At 41.2% G+C, this 14,879-nt stretch overlaps 2 protein-coding genes across 2 annotated transcripts in view; one reads left to right on the forward strand and one right to left on the reverse strand.

The window, feature by feature from the left end:
* Window positions 1-343: 343 nt before the first annotated feature.
* On the reverse strand, window positions 344-13,588 carry LOC124276611 (protein CUSTOS-like). Its single transcript, XM_046712257.1, has 6 exons — window positions 13,432-13,588; window positions 6,753-6,837; window positions 2,379-2,477; window positions 1,760-1,830; window positions 1,178-1,283; window positions 344-986 (listed from the first exon to the last, which is right to left on the reverse strand). Exons 1-6 carry the CDS (start codon window positions 13,553-13,555, stop codon window positions 683-685), a joined length of 789 nt encoding a protein of 262 aa, XP_046568213.1. The 5' UTR covers window positions 13,556-13,588; the 3' UTR covers window positions 344-682.
* Window positions 13,589-13,986: 398 nt separating this feature from the next.
* The window catches only part of LOC124276612 (ATPase MORC2-like), a 54,070-nt gene continuing 53,177 nt past the window's right edge, over window positions 13,987-14,879 (forward strand). The window contains exon 1 of the mRNA XM_046712258.1: window positions 13,987-14,312. Within this exon, the coding sequence (XP_046568214.1) occupies window positions 14,254-14,312 (59 nt within the window). The 5' untranslated portion in view covers window positions 13,987-14,253. The remainder of the gene's footprint in view (window positions 14,313-14,879) is intronic.

A 14,879-nucleotide genomic window follows, 5' to 3' on the forward strand; every position in this document is an offset into this window, starting at 1 on the left:
TTTGATAATGGTTTTAAGACCCAAAAAGCGCATTGAGTATAAATGCTCAGTTTTAAGAGAAGTGATATTCTGTATGCCCCGTTCTCTTGAACGGATCTGAGCGTTTAAGCAATCTGGACATTAAGAACATCACGTACAGAGGACAGTTGATTTTGCACCTGTTTTCACGTGATATAATCCGTATATTTGTCATGTGTAACACTTTAATGTGATGTTCATATAAAACAGTTATTGGGGGTACTTTATATTCAACAGTTTTCTCAGGTTGGTCATATTTTTCATCTGTGCTATTCAAACATCCTCTGGAATTCCATTATGCGTCATGAAAAGAACGAACAACAAACCCGTCTCGGAATTGTTTATTGAAACATTATTGATAAAAGCTGGAATCCCATCACGTCTGTTTAGGCAGTATGGCAAATGGAACAAGGAACTAACAATCAACATAGCCCCGACCATGGGTGCTCATCGTTACACCCGAACACCCAAACAATATATCCTCCATGTTCACGGCCGGCTGTATTTCTTCCCAGCCCTGACCAAGCATTCTCAATTGGTGGAACGAAGTGATAAGATATGAACACTGATGGCAAGGAACTTCATTCAATCTCATTCACGTTCAGGGCAGGCTGTTGCTACAGCACAGCCCTGATCGAGACACTTTCATCTTTCTCAGCCACACTCAGGATTCTCCCTTCTCTTTCTTCTGTTTTTTCTTTTTACATTTTTTGTTTGCGTTTGTATGCTCGTTGTCATCCTCGGCATCGACAGCGTCTCCCGCATCGTGCGCCATCGATTGTGGTGACATTTCTGAAAGATCTTGGACCTTTTTCTTCTTTTTCTTTTTGGATTTTTTTAATTTTACCACATCACAATGAGTGTTTGTTGGATCGGATTTGCAAGTTTTAGAAGAACCTGAAAACGTTGTGTCTTTGAATATGAAGTCGTGTGACACAGCTGCGGAGGCTAACCTCTCGTCTTCTGAGCTGCAACATACAAGAGTGAGTGAGTGATTTGGGTTTATTGCTGCCTTGAACGGCATTTAGTCACATGCACCCTTGATTTCGAGATGACAAAACTGATTGTCAAGTCGACTTTGTGCAAGATTTTAGAAAGATTTGTTTCTTGGATAATGTACGTGAATCATCAGGACTCAGAAGAGTTTTTGTGTTATTACCTGTCGCTGGAACTACTTTCAACAAGGCGTTTGGAGACACCTTTCCTTACAGGCGTACGATCCTCCAAGCTCACGGGACTCGTGCAACTTGAAAAGAGACGGACACCTACAATGGATGAAGCAAACGGGCAAGATTGGTCAAGTTTATAAACTCTCGCTGTCGTCCTCAATTCCTCATCGAGTCATCAAAGATTCATCATCCACACTTATTCCATCCCTATCACTGCTCGACATTCTTTTATCAGAGAATTTCGGAAGGAAGCCATTGATTAGTATCCATGGACTGGAAGGCTTAAAGTGACACGTGACCTAAATAGGTCACAATGGAAACCCGTTTCCGCACAGTGAAGCTGTAGCTATCAAATGTGTAGATAAAACCAGAGAAGCGAAAAAACAGTCACCCTAAACAAAAAAAACGACACAATGTGAGGGAATAAGCATTGCTAGGAATGATCGCTGGAAGGAAACCTTTCAAAGACCTTTCGGGATTTAAAACAATGTTCATAACCACAGCTGATGGACTTCAGTCCATGGATGTCTTAGAAACTGTTGTTCGCTATACATCGGGAGGTATGCACTAACCGATTTCTGTCTCCTTGTTTGAAGCAGTGGAAGCAGTGGGTGCCGTCTTCATTTCAGTAACTTCTACCATACTGCAAAAGACAATCGTTTCCATGTCAACAGCCTACCAATGCCAGTAAGGCAGTCCTCTTCCAGTAAATAGCGTTGGTGTAATGTGATGTCGGAAGTGGAGACACGGTTGCCGTAATTATCCAACTTTATATTTGTTAACCGAATTTATCATTACATTTCAGGATTAAACCCTAAAATTGTCCTCTGTTGAATCCGTTTAATGGATTTGCCAATAATGACTTGTCTTGTTCTGTAAGTTCAAATATGGCTGGTCAGATGTTTGTTCCGCAAAACAGAAATCATACACTAAATTCACAAACTAAACTAACTGAACGTATACTAAACTAACTGAAGTTAATCCCATTAATAAAACACAGTATAAAACGTTCTTTCAACACAACTTACGGTGTACGTTTTTGGAACGGTGTCAGATTGTTGTGAAGTTAATCCCATTAATAAAACACAGCTGAAAAAACATATCCTAAATTCACAAGCTAAACAACTTACGGTCTACGTTTTTGGAACGGTGTCAGATTGTTGCGAGGTTAATCCCTTTAATTACACACACCTGTCCACAATCTGCGACAGTTTCTTGCTGACGAACGCCCTGAATGCCGGCGTTGTGTTGAGATCATTCTCTAACGCCCGACTCTCCTCTCTTGATGGTCTGGTGTGGAGAAAATTACTCGTGCATTTAGTTATGCGCTAATCATGAAAGGTCACACTGACAGAAGACACGTATTTAAAGGCAAATAACATCAACTGAGTGAGTGAGTGAGTTTAGTTTTACGCCGCACTCAGCAATATTCCAGCTATATGGCGGCGGTCTGTAAATAATCGAGTCTGGACCAGACAATCCAGTGATCAACAGCATGAGCATCGATCTGCGCAATTGGGAACCGATGACATGTGTCAACCAAGTCAGCGAAACTGACCACCCGATCCCGTTAGTCGCCTCTTACGACAAGATAGTCACCTTTTTATGGCAAGCACATGGGTTGCTGAAGACCTATTCTAGCCCGGATCTTCACGGGTCTAACATCAACTGACAATGCTTTAGTTTGTTTCTTGTGTAATTCTGTATTCAGCACCATTCCATCTATGCTCTGTAAATAATCGAGTTGTGGGTGAGCGTGTGAGTGAGTTAAAATTTATAGTCAGCTCGGCAATATCTCAGCCATATTGTGACTAAAACAGGTAATATGATAACAATAAGTAATACAAAATCTGTCGACAAAATGGGTGAGTGAGTGTGTTGGGTTTTGCGCCGCTTTTAGCAATATTCCAGCAATATCACGGCGGGGGACACCGGAAATGGGTATCACACTTTGTATCCATGTATGGAATCGAACCCGGGTCTTCGGCGTGCCGAGCGAACGCTTTAACCACTAGTCTACCTAACCGCCCCTTCATGGGTAGACAAACCAGTGATTGATATTATGAGCAACGACCCACGCCCTGTCAACAACAAGCAGTCAGCCGTTTTAATAACCTTAACAACCCGATCCAGTCTGGACTTATTGTTTTAATTTATAAATTGTTTGAGACAAAATATCAGTCCTCGAGTGATATCAAATTATTAGAAATGATTGTATGCGGTATGAAGACTAAATATGTGAATTATATTTTAACTGGTTCGATCCACCATTCACAGTAAAAAAAAATGAGTTCTTAACAACGACCGAAATGTTATCCTATCTCTACTAGTGGTGTTCCGATTAATTGAAATAATCGAAGATTGGTCGCAGTGGCCAAACGACCAAGCAATCGATCACATTTTCTCATAATCGAACAAACGATTTTGGAACCGCTGTAATAGAGTTTGAAATACTTGATGATAGAACATATCCTAGGACTTTGTCAGGGCCTGAAAACGTGTTTATTTTTAAGAAAACTCACTTCACTTTCTGAAAAGTCATGACTGAATATTTCTTGAAGAATCTGGGAAGTTTATGTTACACTGGAACTGAATCATTTTACACTGGATGTGAAATCTGCAAATGTAATTTGAGCAGTTTTAAAAAACAACAGAGAACCAAACATTTTTTTCTTTATACTTATCTGCAACTACAACCTGAATAGGAATGTTTTTCGATGATTGGTCGTTGGTATTGAACCAATCATCAATTGTGAGATTTCAACCAATTCCCAACACTAGTCTCTACCAAAATCCACAGACCTGCACCGGACTGTTAGATGGACAAATGGACAAATAAGCAGCCGAATTACAGAATACCATGCTTTCTGTGTAACCCACGGGTATCCCCAATTTTTTTATAACAAATAAATATATATAAATAAATTTAAAAACATAAATAAAATAAAATAAAATAAAATTTAACAATATATATATAAAAAAATAATAATTTATCGTCGTTATTATTCTAAGCTCTCCACTCACAAACGTCATAAAAGGCTACGTATGTACCGAACCCGGACCTTCTGCCAACACTTCACCCACATGGCTACCCCATCGCCCCAAGGTAGATTAGTACTAATGGCTGTATATTTTACGTTAGGACCTCACGACTTCGATAACATATATACTCAGCCCAACTTCTGAAGGGTCATCAATAAAATATTGGATTTCCAGAAAACGAAATGAACTGAAAATGAAAATATCACCTCAGTTCCTCATTCGTTACAAACAGAAGTTGGTTTGGGGAGCGGAGGAGTACCCTGAAGCTCTTTGCATTGTCATAAGCTCATTGCAGTAGAGCGCTGTGTGAAGTTGAGTGGGGTTAAACTCAGGACAGCGGGAAGACCACACCATGCTGCTTATGCCTTGTTGCCTCATCTCTCAGGACGTTGACGTTCAGGATAGTCAGGCCTACCAAAGAAAACTTTCCCACTGTGAAGAAAAACGCAGAAATACCCACATTAATCGTGGAAATAGCAACATAAACACATTACCTCGCTACTGAAACAGTAAAAACGGCAACGAAAAACTATGAAACTGCAACACTTTTGATATCAGCGAACTTTGACCTCTACTGCGCATGCGCATTACGATCCGGGCTTCTTTCCAATTTCCGAGCAACCGTGAATCGCCTCGCGTAGAAAAAGTATTAAATATGTTGAAATAATTGCTTTCAATCGTTTCATACGAATGGAAACTAAACTAAACAAGTGTGCACACAAGTATCATGATGATAAATGCCAAATAACACAACTGAAATAGTTAAAAAGGAATGTAACTTTTGTCCAAGCTGGAAATTTCAACATGCGGTCGAGACTTCCTCTTCCATGTGCGCATGCGCAAAATCGAAGTTGCGGGCTCCTCGTTTTATGATGCAGTGTAAGCGATTTAAAGTTGCCGTTTTTACTGTTTCAGTAGCGAGGTATTATGTTTATGTTGCTATTTTCACGATTAATGTGGGCTTTTCTGCACAGTGGGAATTTTTTCTTTGGTAGGCCTGATAGTCAGAGACTATACTGTACAAGGCGTAATTCCAGCTGATGAATTACAGTAAGGGAGCTGATGAACAATTTTATTCTTTTTACAAAGCATTTTTTCCCGACATCATGCACATTCAGCAAAACTGTATATTTTGGTTGTGGGTCGGGGTCGGGGATCAGGAGGACAAATTAATTTAAAATATTTAATTTATATAGCCAACTTTTTAAAATCCCGACATAAAAAGGTTGGTCCTCAGGTTGAGGATAACGAGATAACTCTCTTACCCGTGTTGTGAACCATGGACCCCCTGGTCCTTCATTTAAAGTGTTTCCGAACCGCGGCTTCAATCTACCATTACACTCAGACAGTGGCTTCGACACAACTTTCATTGCTCAGAAATCGATGCATTTATACACAAACACATGCGGATGGTACTCAACCATAGAAGTTCCCTAGAAAGGCTAGAATCTGAACATTCCTGAGAAAGTGTAAACCTAAATGTATGAAACATGTTTTTGATCTAATCGGAATTGTACAGTGGACACATCTTAATCTGAGATTTCTGAATATTTTAGAAAGGGCATTGTCGCTTTCAAGTACCTGCTGTTATCTGCTGCTGTTACTATTAATGCAAGCGAAAGCCCCTAATTACAATGAGTTATGGTCCGTGTTTTGTGACAAAGTCTAAATAGACAATTTTGGTCACCAGTTACCAGGTCTTGTGTTCTTTGTTCGCGTCTCCATTACTGTCAGACTGTACGTCGTCATGTGATCATGGCCCATGGCAGACAGTTACTGATATCCATTGATAGTTTTATTGAGAATGCAAACCCTGAGCCTTGAACCCAGCATGCTGTGCTGGACGACAGTGACGACATGTCACCTCTTCATGACATACAACATCAACAACTTGTCTGTTACAGACGCGATTATTTCCAGGTCCCCGTCGTGGAGCATTGCAGAACGCATAGTTAAACACTAAACCAAGAAACCAAGATGCCCATACAGGTGACCCTTCAGTAGTAGCCCTGTAAGTGAGGTGAGGTGGGGTGAGGTGAGGTGAGGTGAGGTGAAATTGGGTTTAACGTCCTACTTAAGAATATTTCGCTCATATGACGACGTGCATGCGTGTGTATGTGTATGTGCGGCTGCTTGTACTAGCCCAGCCTTAAGCTGGTTTTTATAGTGCTAGCCCACTGAGATACCATGCCGCAGTGAAGCATGAATACCCCACTCAGACACATTATACTGACTCCGAGCTGACCAGTCCTTGTTGTACCCATTAATGCCGAGCGCCAGGCAGGGACCAACAAGTACCATATTTTAACGTCTTTTGGTATGACGCGGTCGGGGATCGAACCCACGACCTTCCGCTCTCCGGTCGGACGCTCTAACCACTACACCACGGAGGCGGTCCCCTGTAAATACTGGTATATACGAGGAACGCCAGCTCTTAATCAGGGAGACTATATAACGCTGTTGTAGATTATCCCTGTCTTAATTAACCTCGGACACGACGAGGAAGCTGCATCCATCATGTACCTTAGCGACGGGCGAGAGCTGACGTCATTCGGCGCTGTTCGAGGCAGGTTTGCGCAGCTCGGTATTGACTTGCCGGTCTTCCCGTCTGAAATAATCAGATATATCGTGACTTGGGAATTACAGTGGAGAATAGTTTACGGTGAAATGGCACATCTGATTGAACAACGTGTAAACAACCGCGGTGTATCCTCGACAGGGCTGTGGGTAAATGCTTAAGGGTAAGGGAGTATTCGTCTTTGTTGTTTAACGCCGCATTCAGCTATAGCAGCTTTAAGACGGCGTCAAGACTCGATTACTTACAGACGGCTGCCATATTACTGGAATACTGCTGAGTGCGGCGTTAAACAACAAACATGGTGGTAAGCACAGCTTTAATCCCCTCGAGACAAATGAGAAACTGTATAAAATTACATTTGTGACGTCATTTCATTGTCTGCTCGCTCCATTACTTTTCAGGAATGGAGCGATGTGTACCAATTTCAAATTAAAGACTTCATTTTGTCATTTAATTTTGATAACAGAATATTCCCAATACTTTGAATGCAATTAAGTAGGCCCTAAGGTAATATCCTCGTAACTCGCCATTCCTTAAAAATAATGTGCCTCGACCCCTCCCGGGCCTCTGCTCAATTATTTTTAAGGAATGGAGAGTTACTCGGACATTACCCTCTACATCACCAAATAACGTCAAAGCAGATCACACATATTTACAGATGCTTAACATTCAAAACATAGCCATGTGTACTGATAACGCTATACACAGTGAACACAAAACAAGATCCAATTCCGTCTATACATCCAGAAGAGTAAACGTTAAAGACCTGAGTAGAACAAGTGGGTGAGTCACGTTAAATGCCTAGGCTTGTTTATAAAATATACATTTACTACCTTAGTGAAGCCTACGTTCATGGACATGATGTTGACTAACTAAAGATGTATTAATCTGAGACTGCAACCGAGATCAGTGGATCCTGCACAATGAGGGACGCCACTCTGCACAGCAACTTCCGGTGACTCTTTCGACCACTCGTGCTCCCCGAGACTCAAAAGAAAATTAAAGACGGTCATGTCCATGGTCACATATCATCTCATTACAAGTCAATATCTACCGTTGGTCACTTGACTTGTTGCCCGTGAAGATCCGGGATAGATTTGGTCTATATGCACTGTACCCATGCTTGTCTTAAGACTGACTGACTGACTGAGTTTGGTTTTACGCCGCTTTTAGCAATATTCCAGCAACATCACGGCGGGGGACACCAGAAATGGGCTTCACACATTGTACCCATGTGGGGATTCGAACCCGGGTCTTCGGCGTGACGAGCCAACGCTTTAACCATTAGGCTACCCCACCGCCCGCTTGTCTTAAGAGGCGACTAACGCGGGTCGGGTGGTCAGGCTCGCTGACTTGGTTGATGCCATACTATCCCAATTGTGTAGATCGATGCCCATGCAGTTGATCACGGGATTGTCTGGTTCAGACTCGATTACTAGTCCTTTCAGACCACAGCCATATAGCTGAAATATTGCGGAGTGCGGCGTAAAACAACAAACCATCCACTTGACTTGTTTCGGGAAATACTTCGTTTGTTGTTTCAGGCAACCCACCACAATACTGCACCAAACTCCAAAAGTGCCAATGCTCAAGAGCTGCTTAATTGGGCGACAATATTCCAGGCTTCAGTCAAGTTTCCAAGAGGTTTTATGTCAGTTATTTCCAGATGTGACACACCAGGCTGTCCGATGCAATTTAGTTTCTCTTGCACCAGATGTTCCGAGGTGTTCTTTTTCAGGTTAACCTTAGCTTGCCATTCCAGGTGTTTGTGAAGGAATGCATCGTAAGTTTGGATGACCTCACCTTCACGCGAACATCTGGTATCATAACCATTTGATAGGTATTGTATCCACACATCCTCGTAATATAGTCAATAGTTTGATTCTGTTTTTAGCAGAATTCTTATTATGGAAATGGTTTTGTCGATTTTACTTGCAGAAACACCGTATTTAATAGGCTACTGGTAAGTATGGGTAATATCAACACCCCTTCCTCTTTGTCAGAAAGATATAATTTGTTTGTTGCTTAACGGCACACTCAGCAATATTCCAGCTATATGGCGGCGGTCTGTAAATAATCGTGTCTGGACCAAACAATCCAGTGATCAGCAGCATGGGTTGCTGAAGATCATTCTAACCCTGATCTTCACGGGTACAGAAACATATGGACGTGCAGTTCTCGAATGACTACTGTACGACATCATCTTCAGAAAGATAGAATCACATAACTATATTTATGGGTGGGAAGAATGAGTGAGAGAGTGAGTTTAGTTTTACGCCGCACAAAGCAATATTCGAGCTATATGGCGGCGGTCTGTAAATAATGGAGTCTGGACCAGACAATCCAGTCATCAACAGCATGAGCATTGATCTGCGCAATGGGGAACCGATGACATGTGTCAACCAAGTTAGCGAGCCTGACCATGGATGGGAAGAAACATACATTGTATTTACCGAATATGTGGGCTCACTTGCACAAAGCGATCTTAGCGCTCCGATGATTTAACTCCCCTTCTCTGACATAGGCTTAAGATAGTCGTAGCGCTAAGATCGCTTTGTGCAAGTGGGCCGTGAACACTGAGTGATGACCTATTTTCAGAAAAAAAAATAACAACAGACAGGTACTTTGAGATCACACGCTAGTTTGTCCAAATTTAGCGTCCCATATTCTTGTGTAGAACCTGTTCAGGTGTACGGCACACAAGCAGGTAATAGAACATGCCGTTGGTCGTGGGGAGTATTTGAATGGGTGGTCGTGTTCAGTACTTAGGTCCTGCCCCACTTTGTAGCACGTGTAGCAGATGCAACATCTACTGAGGATTGTGGTTATATTCGAAATAGGCCTCCGTTCATACTGCAGTAAATGGGTACCCGGAAGGAGGCTGGTAACGTGACGTAACCTAGCAGACCACAGGCAGTTTGGGTTGTATTCGTCCTCGGGAGCTGAAAATGAAAACTGAGTGCAACCATCCACTGCTTTGGGCACTAGTAGCGCTTCGAGCATATACAAGCAGGCGGATTTGCGCATTGAAATATGCACATGAAGCATGCTACTGCCTGGTACTTCCTATTCATTGGGTGAGCGAGTGAGTTTGGTTTTACACCGCTTTTAGCAATATTCCAGCAATATCATTGCGGAGGACACCAGAAATGGGCTTCACCCTATGCATTGATGAAATGAGCGTTATAGGGACTGTATATGCAGGTTCGAAAATCTCTGTGATTCCAGTTTACGCCGTCATACGTGACGATCCACCACGCCCAGAAGGTTTTCTACCAGTTAGAAATCCGGCGAAAAACAGCGGGAACACTTGTATATTAGAAAAGCTGTAGTTTCAGGTGTTACATACAGTCGGGCATTGTGTTGACAGATGGCTTCAGGGAGGTCAACAATGGGAACCACGTGCCACTACAGTATTTCATCAAATAGCGTTGGGCCTTGAACCAGGTTTGTTCACATCATCATTAACTGCCACCAAATCTCTCGACCTCCTGAATTGCAGCTGGAGACAAGACATTATTGGCGACGTCGGTCTCTCCAATTAACATATATATCTAGCAGTGTTTTCATATAAAGATGTAAAACGCCGTGTCGTGCCGGCATGGCATAGGGATCAAAGCCTGGCATCCCGGTACGAGGAGACCTTTTTGGCAAGTACTGGTACTGGGTGATGGGGGATCATTATATAAATGGTAAAAGAAAAATGGTAAAAGAAAAATGGTAAAAGAAAAAAGGCACAGAACCTCATTTTTGCTGGCCCATTCATTTACTTTTGAAAGTAACAATTTGCTTCATATTTTTCAAAACCTGCACGCATTTTACATACCATGTCCTGCGTTGCCATTTTTCAGAAAAACAAACAATTACCACCGATATAATAATCGATCATCTGAAAAAAGAAATCACATCTTCATAAAATCACCAGGTTCGACCAACTGTTGTTTCTATTTGAGGCCGATTCGATCAAAACTCTTGACAATGACTGACTGACTGACTGAGTTTGGTTTTACGCCGCTTTTAGCAATATTCCAGAACATCACGGCGGGGGACACCAGAAATGGGCTTCACACATTGTACCCATGTGGGGATTCGAACCCGGGTCTTCGGCGTGACGAGCCAACGCTTTAACCACTTGGCTACCCCACCGCCCCTCTTGACAATGAATATAACCTTCCCATCAAATCACTATATCGGACAAGTGAAGTTAAACCACCCGCGTGGAAGCAGGGACATGGTAGCGAATGGGTCCAGGGTGTCATCACAACGGTAGACAATACACCGGTTACTCAAGGATGGGACAAATCGCTTCATTTTCTCCGTCGTCTAATGGACGGTCATCAATATCCAAGCTCCATTATCAGTGATAGAATGACTGCCATGTTTTCCCAATTGAAATCCTTACACATTTTTGCAGTTTAATCTACAGTTCTCGTTTTCAGTTGTTGCAATCAGAATCATGTCCATGACGCAAGTCCATAACTGCACGTTGATCAATCGTTATATTCATCCGACGTCGCCATTGTTTTTAATGGTTGCAGATCTAAAACATGGCGTTATAATCTGAGAATATTATTTTGTTTTTATCAACGCAGTCAGCATTCCAACTACTTGGCAGTCTGTATTTAATCAAATGTGGACCAGACCCTCCAGTGACTGACATCACTAGCTCAAGAAACCTAACCAACACAAATCCATTATCATGCCCTTTGAGAATAGCATAGGATGCTGGTAACAAATAATTGTTCTAACTTACATTCAGCAAGAGGAGTAACGACGGCTTCGGGACCAAAACTATTTACTGCCAGACAGAAATACACAAAATATAATTCAGCAAATACAATATTCATCTTCTTTTCAATGACACTGCTTGGGTTGCCATTGTGCTTGAATCCCTCCTCCCAAACCCGTGTAAAGACATATAGGATAGTGCATTTTTGACATTCGTAATAATTATTGTATTGGAAATATTGAAGCAACTACACAAGGACCTGTGTCCAAACTTCCACCTTTTCAACACCGAACCCACCCCATGGTTTAATTGCTGTCCAATGCCACACTTCGCAATATTCCTGGTATATAAGGGTGGTCTGTAGGTATAGACTATTATAGTTCCGCCTGGTCAGATATACCACTGAACGATACAAATCCATGCTGTCAGGTACAATGACGTGTATGACGACGACATCCATTAGGTCGAATCTTGCGTTATATTCAATATTTTCTCACGTTTCATTTACGTAAGGTCCTTTCCTTTCACTGCCTATATTCATTTTCAGACGCCATTTCCAGTTATTTGAAATTGTGAATGTTAACCTAAAGAATGAACATATTTGAGATCACCGCCTTGGTCTGGTTGGAGAATTAGAAGCTCTAATAACTGTCGTTTGTCTAAAATACATAATTACGAACAAATAGATGAAACTGTAGTCCTCTTATCAATAACCCTTATTTTCACACTTAACTGCATTTATAAACTTAAGCTTTCGGCAGAGTATGAAATAAGGCCCGTTCGACCGCCCGAGACTGCTAGATTTCTGCCGGACGGTCTAATTTTACAGCTAGCCAGCCCGATGGACGGGTGGAAAAAAATATTCAGATAACATGTCCACTGGCACTGTCTATTTAGTATATAAGAAGGACTGGTTAAATCTCTTCTGGGCTGGTAAGTTTTTGAGGTTACCAGCCCAGATGTCTGGCTGGGTATTTGGCTTATTTCATACACTGGCTTTCGGTCTTAAATTTGGATTTGAACATTGAACATTGAACGATTTAACAACAACAATCAGAGAGAATGTCAATAAAATTCGGCAAGTAATAATTATATATAGGATATTTATATAGCCCACATATCCACGCAACTAGTACATGCTCAAGTTGTTGTTTTCCCTCGGTCATTGGATGTCAATCTCAAAGGCACATCGTATTATCCATCTCAACTCCCTGCGGGATCATACAACTCTTGCAGCCACTGTGCGCATCAAGTTGTTATTGCGGCTTTCCCATCCTTACGAGGTTCCCATTCACAGCTGAAGCAAGAATATAATTCTTTCATTCACGTCAATTCCTTAATTCTAACTTGACATTTTCTTGACGAGTGTACTTTACACCAAAGACCATACATATCGGTATATGTAGTCTCTGGTTACAAATACATGTACTATGCTATTAATTAGGTAACACAACTAAAATAAAGACCTAGTATGTGACAGCCTGGGTGATTTGAAAAATCACCAGAGCAAGACAGTTTAAACACATATAAATATTTTCCTTTAACCAATAAGGTCACTATTTACCATATTTTCAATCAATGTCCTCAAATATAATTGCATGGGTATATTAAACAACATGCAACCAAATTGGAGGTTTGATAAAGTTCGCATCCATGGTCCAACAATATTTTATACACATATTCCACAACGAGATTCTGTCTCCTGCATCGGTTGCCATTAAACAAAGGATCGTCCGCCACTAAACATACACAGCACTGCCATGTGGTCAGCGGGCACTTGTTTCGGCGTTAACAGTGACATCATTTCCAGACAGTGCACATCCGACTCAAAAATGTAGTTCCCAGTATCACCATGGATGCACTTTAAAACAGAAAAATACTGGCATGATACATACTCGATGCTGAAGAAGAGTGGTGACAATCAAGAACAGCCGCCTCTCGTAATCGGCTTGTTTCGTCCCCATCGCTGGACTCTGAGGACGAAACTTCACTGACGCGACCGACCGTGGCTGCAGCCATTTGTCGATTGTCACCAACTCCAAATTCGTACTCCGCGTCTGGTGGATACGGTTATGAGAGATTCAATTTTATCACTGGAAATCCTCTAAACAACAAGAAAAATGTTCAATAATTTATCATAAACGGTGTAACTGATTTACAACTGTAACACTTTAAAGGATGTGTGTTATAGTATTCTAACAGTGATTTACAACTTGGTAAGTTAAAATTCTTTCCGCATTACAATTCAACTTTTGACATGTTCCATCAAATGCTTTCGAAACTATTACATTTGTGGTTTTCAGCATGCATAAGCGGGCAGTGTGTAAATAAAATATGCATACAATATCATGACACAAACACACATATGTCCAATCCCTTCTTCAATACGGACAAGCGTGTTATTACCCCAAACAAAATTACAATAGATGCGCATTGATTCAAAATTCACTCCTCGGTCATAGACAGGAAGTAGTTTGGAGCGAGGGAAAGACAGCGAATGTTCCTGTCAAACATGTGGAAACGAATATTAAATTGGATATGTACGCTCATCTGAGATTGTTTTAATTTATTCAGCAAATCGACAACTGCAGAAATGACAAGCATATTCAAGTGATCTTCCTGGGTCGGCACGGAGAACCACTCCCGAAACACCGACGAGAGTTTGTTCGGTTGAATACGGCTATCTACATCATATCTTCACGCTGAATCTTTGGGAAATGGCGTACACAACGCTGAACAGAGCTCAATTGAGCTTTGATTATCTGCATACTAATTCGTACGTATCTGTTATAAATGTCAAAAGATCATGCTCGAAGTATGACAACGTTACAAATATATTTGTACACCACCGGCAAGGTGATGTGTTGCTAGTTATAGATATTGTTCAGGAGAGGTTGCATTTCGGTGTTGATAGTGAAATGATATTTGACAATGTGCATTTAGCAGAAATATCCTCATGCAAGGAATGACATGAGTACCTATTTAAACTGTTGAAAATGTATTATTGTTATCCTGTCAACAATCTCGCTCATTCAAGAGCAGAATGCTTGATTGGAATTAGGTGTACTGTGTAGTTTGTGGTAGATTTGGAACTAAGAAGAAGTTTTAACATGAAATAATTATGCCATTTTTGTTTATTTTCATATTGAATATGCACCACAATGATTATGCAACATGGCTAAGTAGTATTGTAAACAATACAGAAAATGCTTCCATAAAATGACACAACATCATGTTGAAGTATTATTATTGCATTTAACACTATATGAGTTATATATGTTCAGAGCTTTAGCTATTGAACCATAGATTTTTCATGAGAATTTTTTTTTATATTTGAAATATG

Source organism: Haliotis rubra, unplaced genomic scaffold (genome assembly GCF_003918875.1).
Source record: "Haliotis rubra isolate DU_JTF1 unplaced genomic scaffold, ASM391887v1 Scf210, whole genome shotgun sequence".
Lineage (NCBI taxonomy): Eukaryota > Metazoa > Mollusca > Gastropoda > Lepetellida > Haliotidae > Haliotis > Haliotis rubra.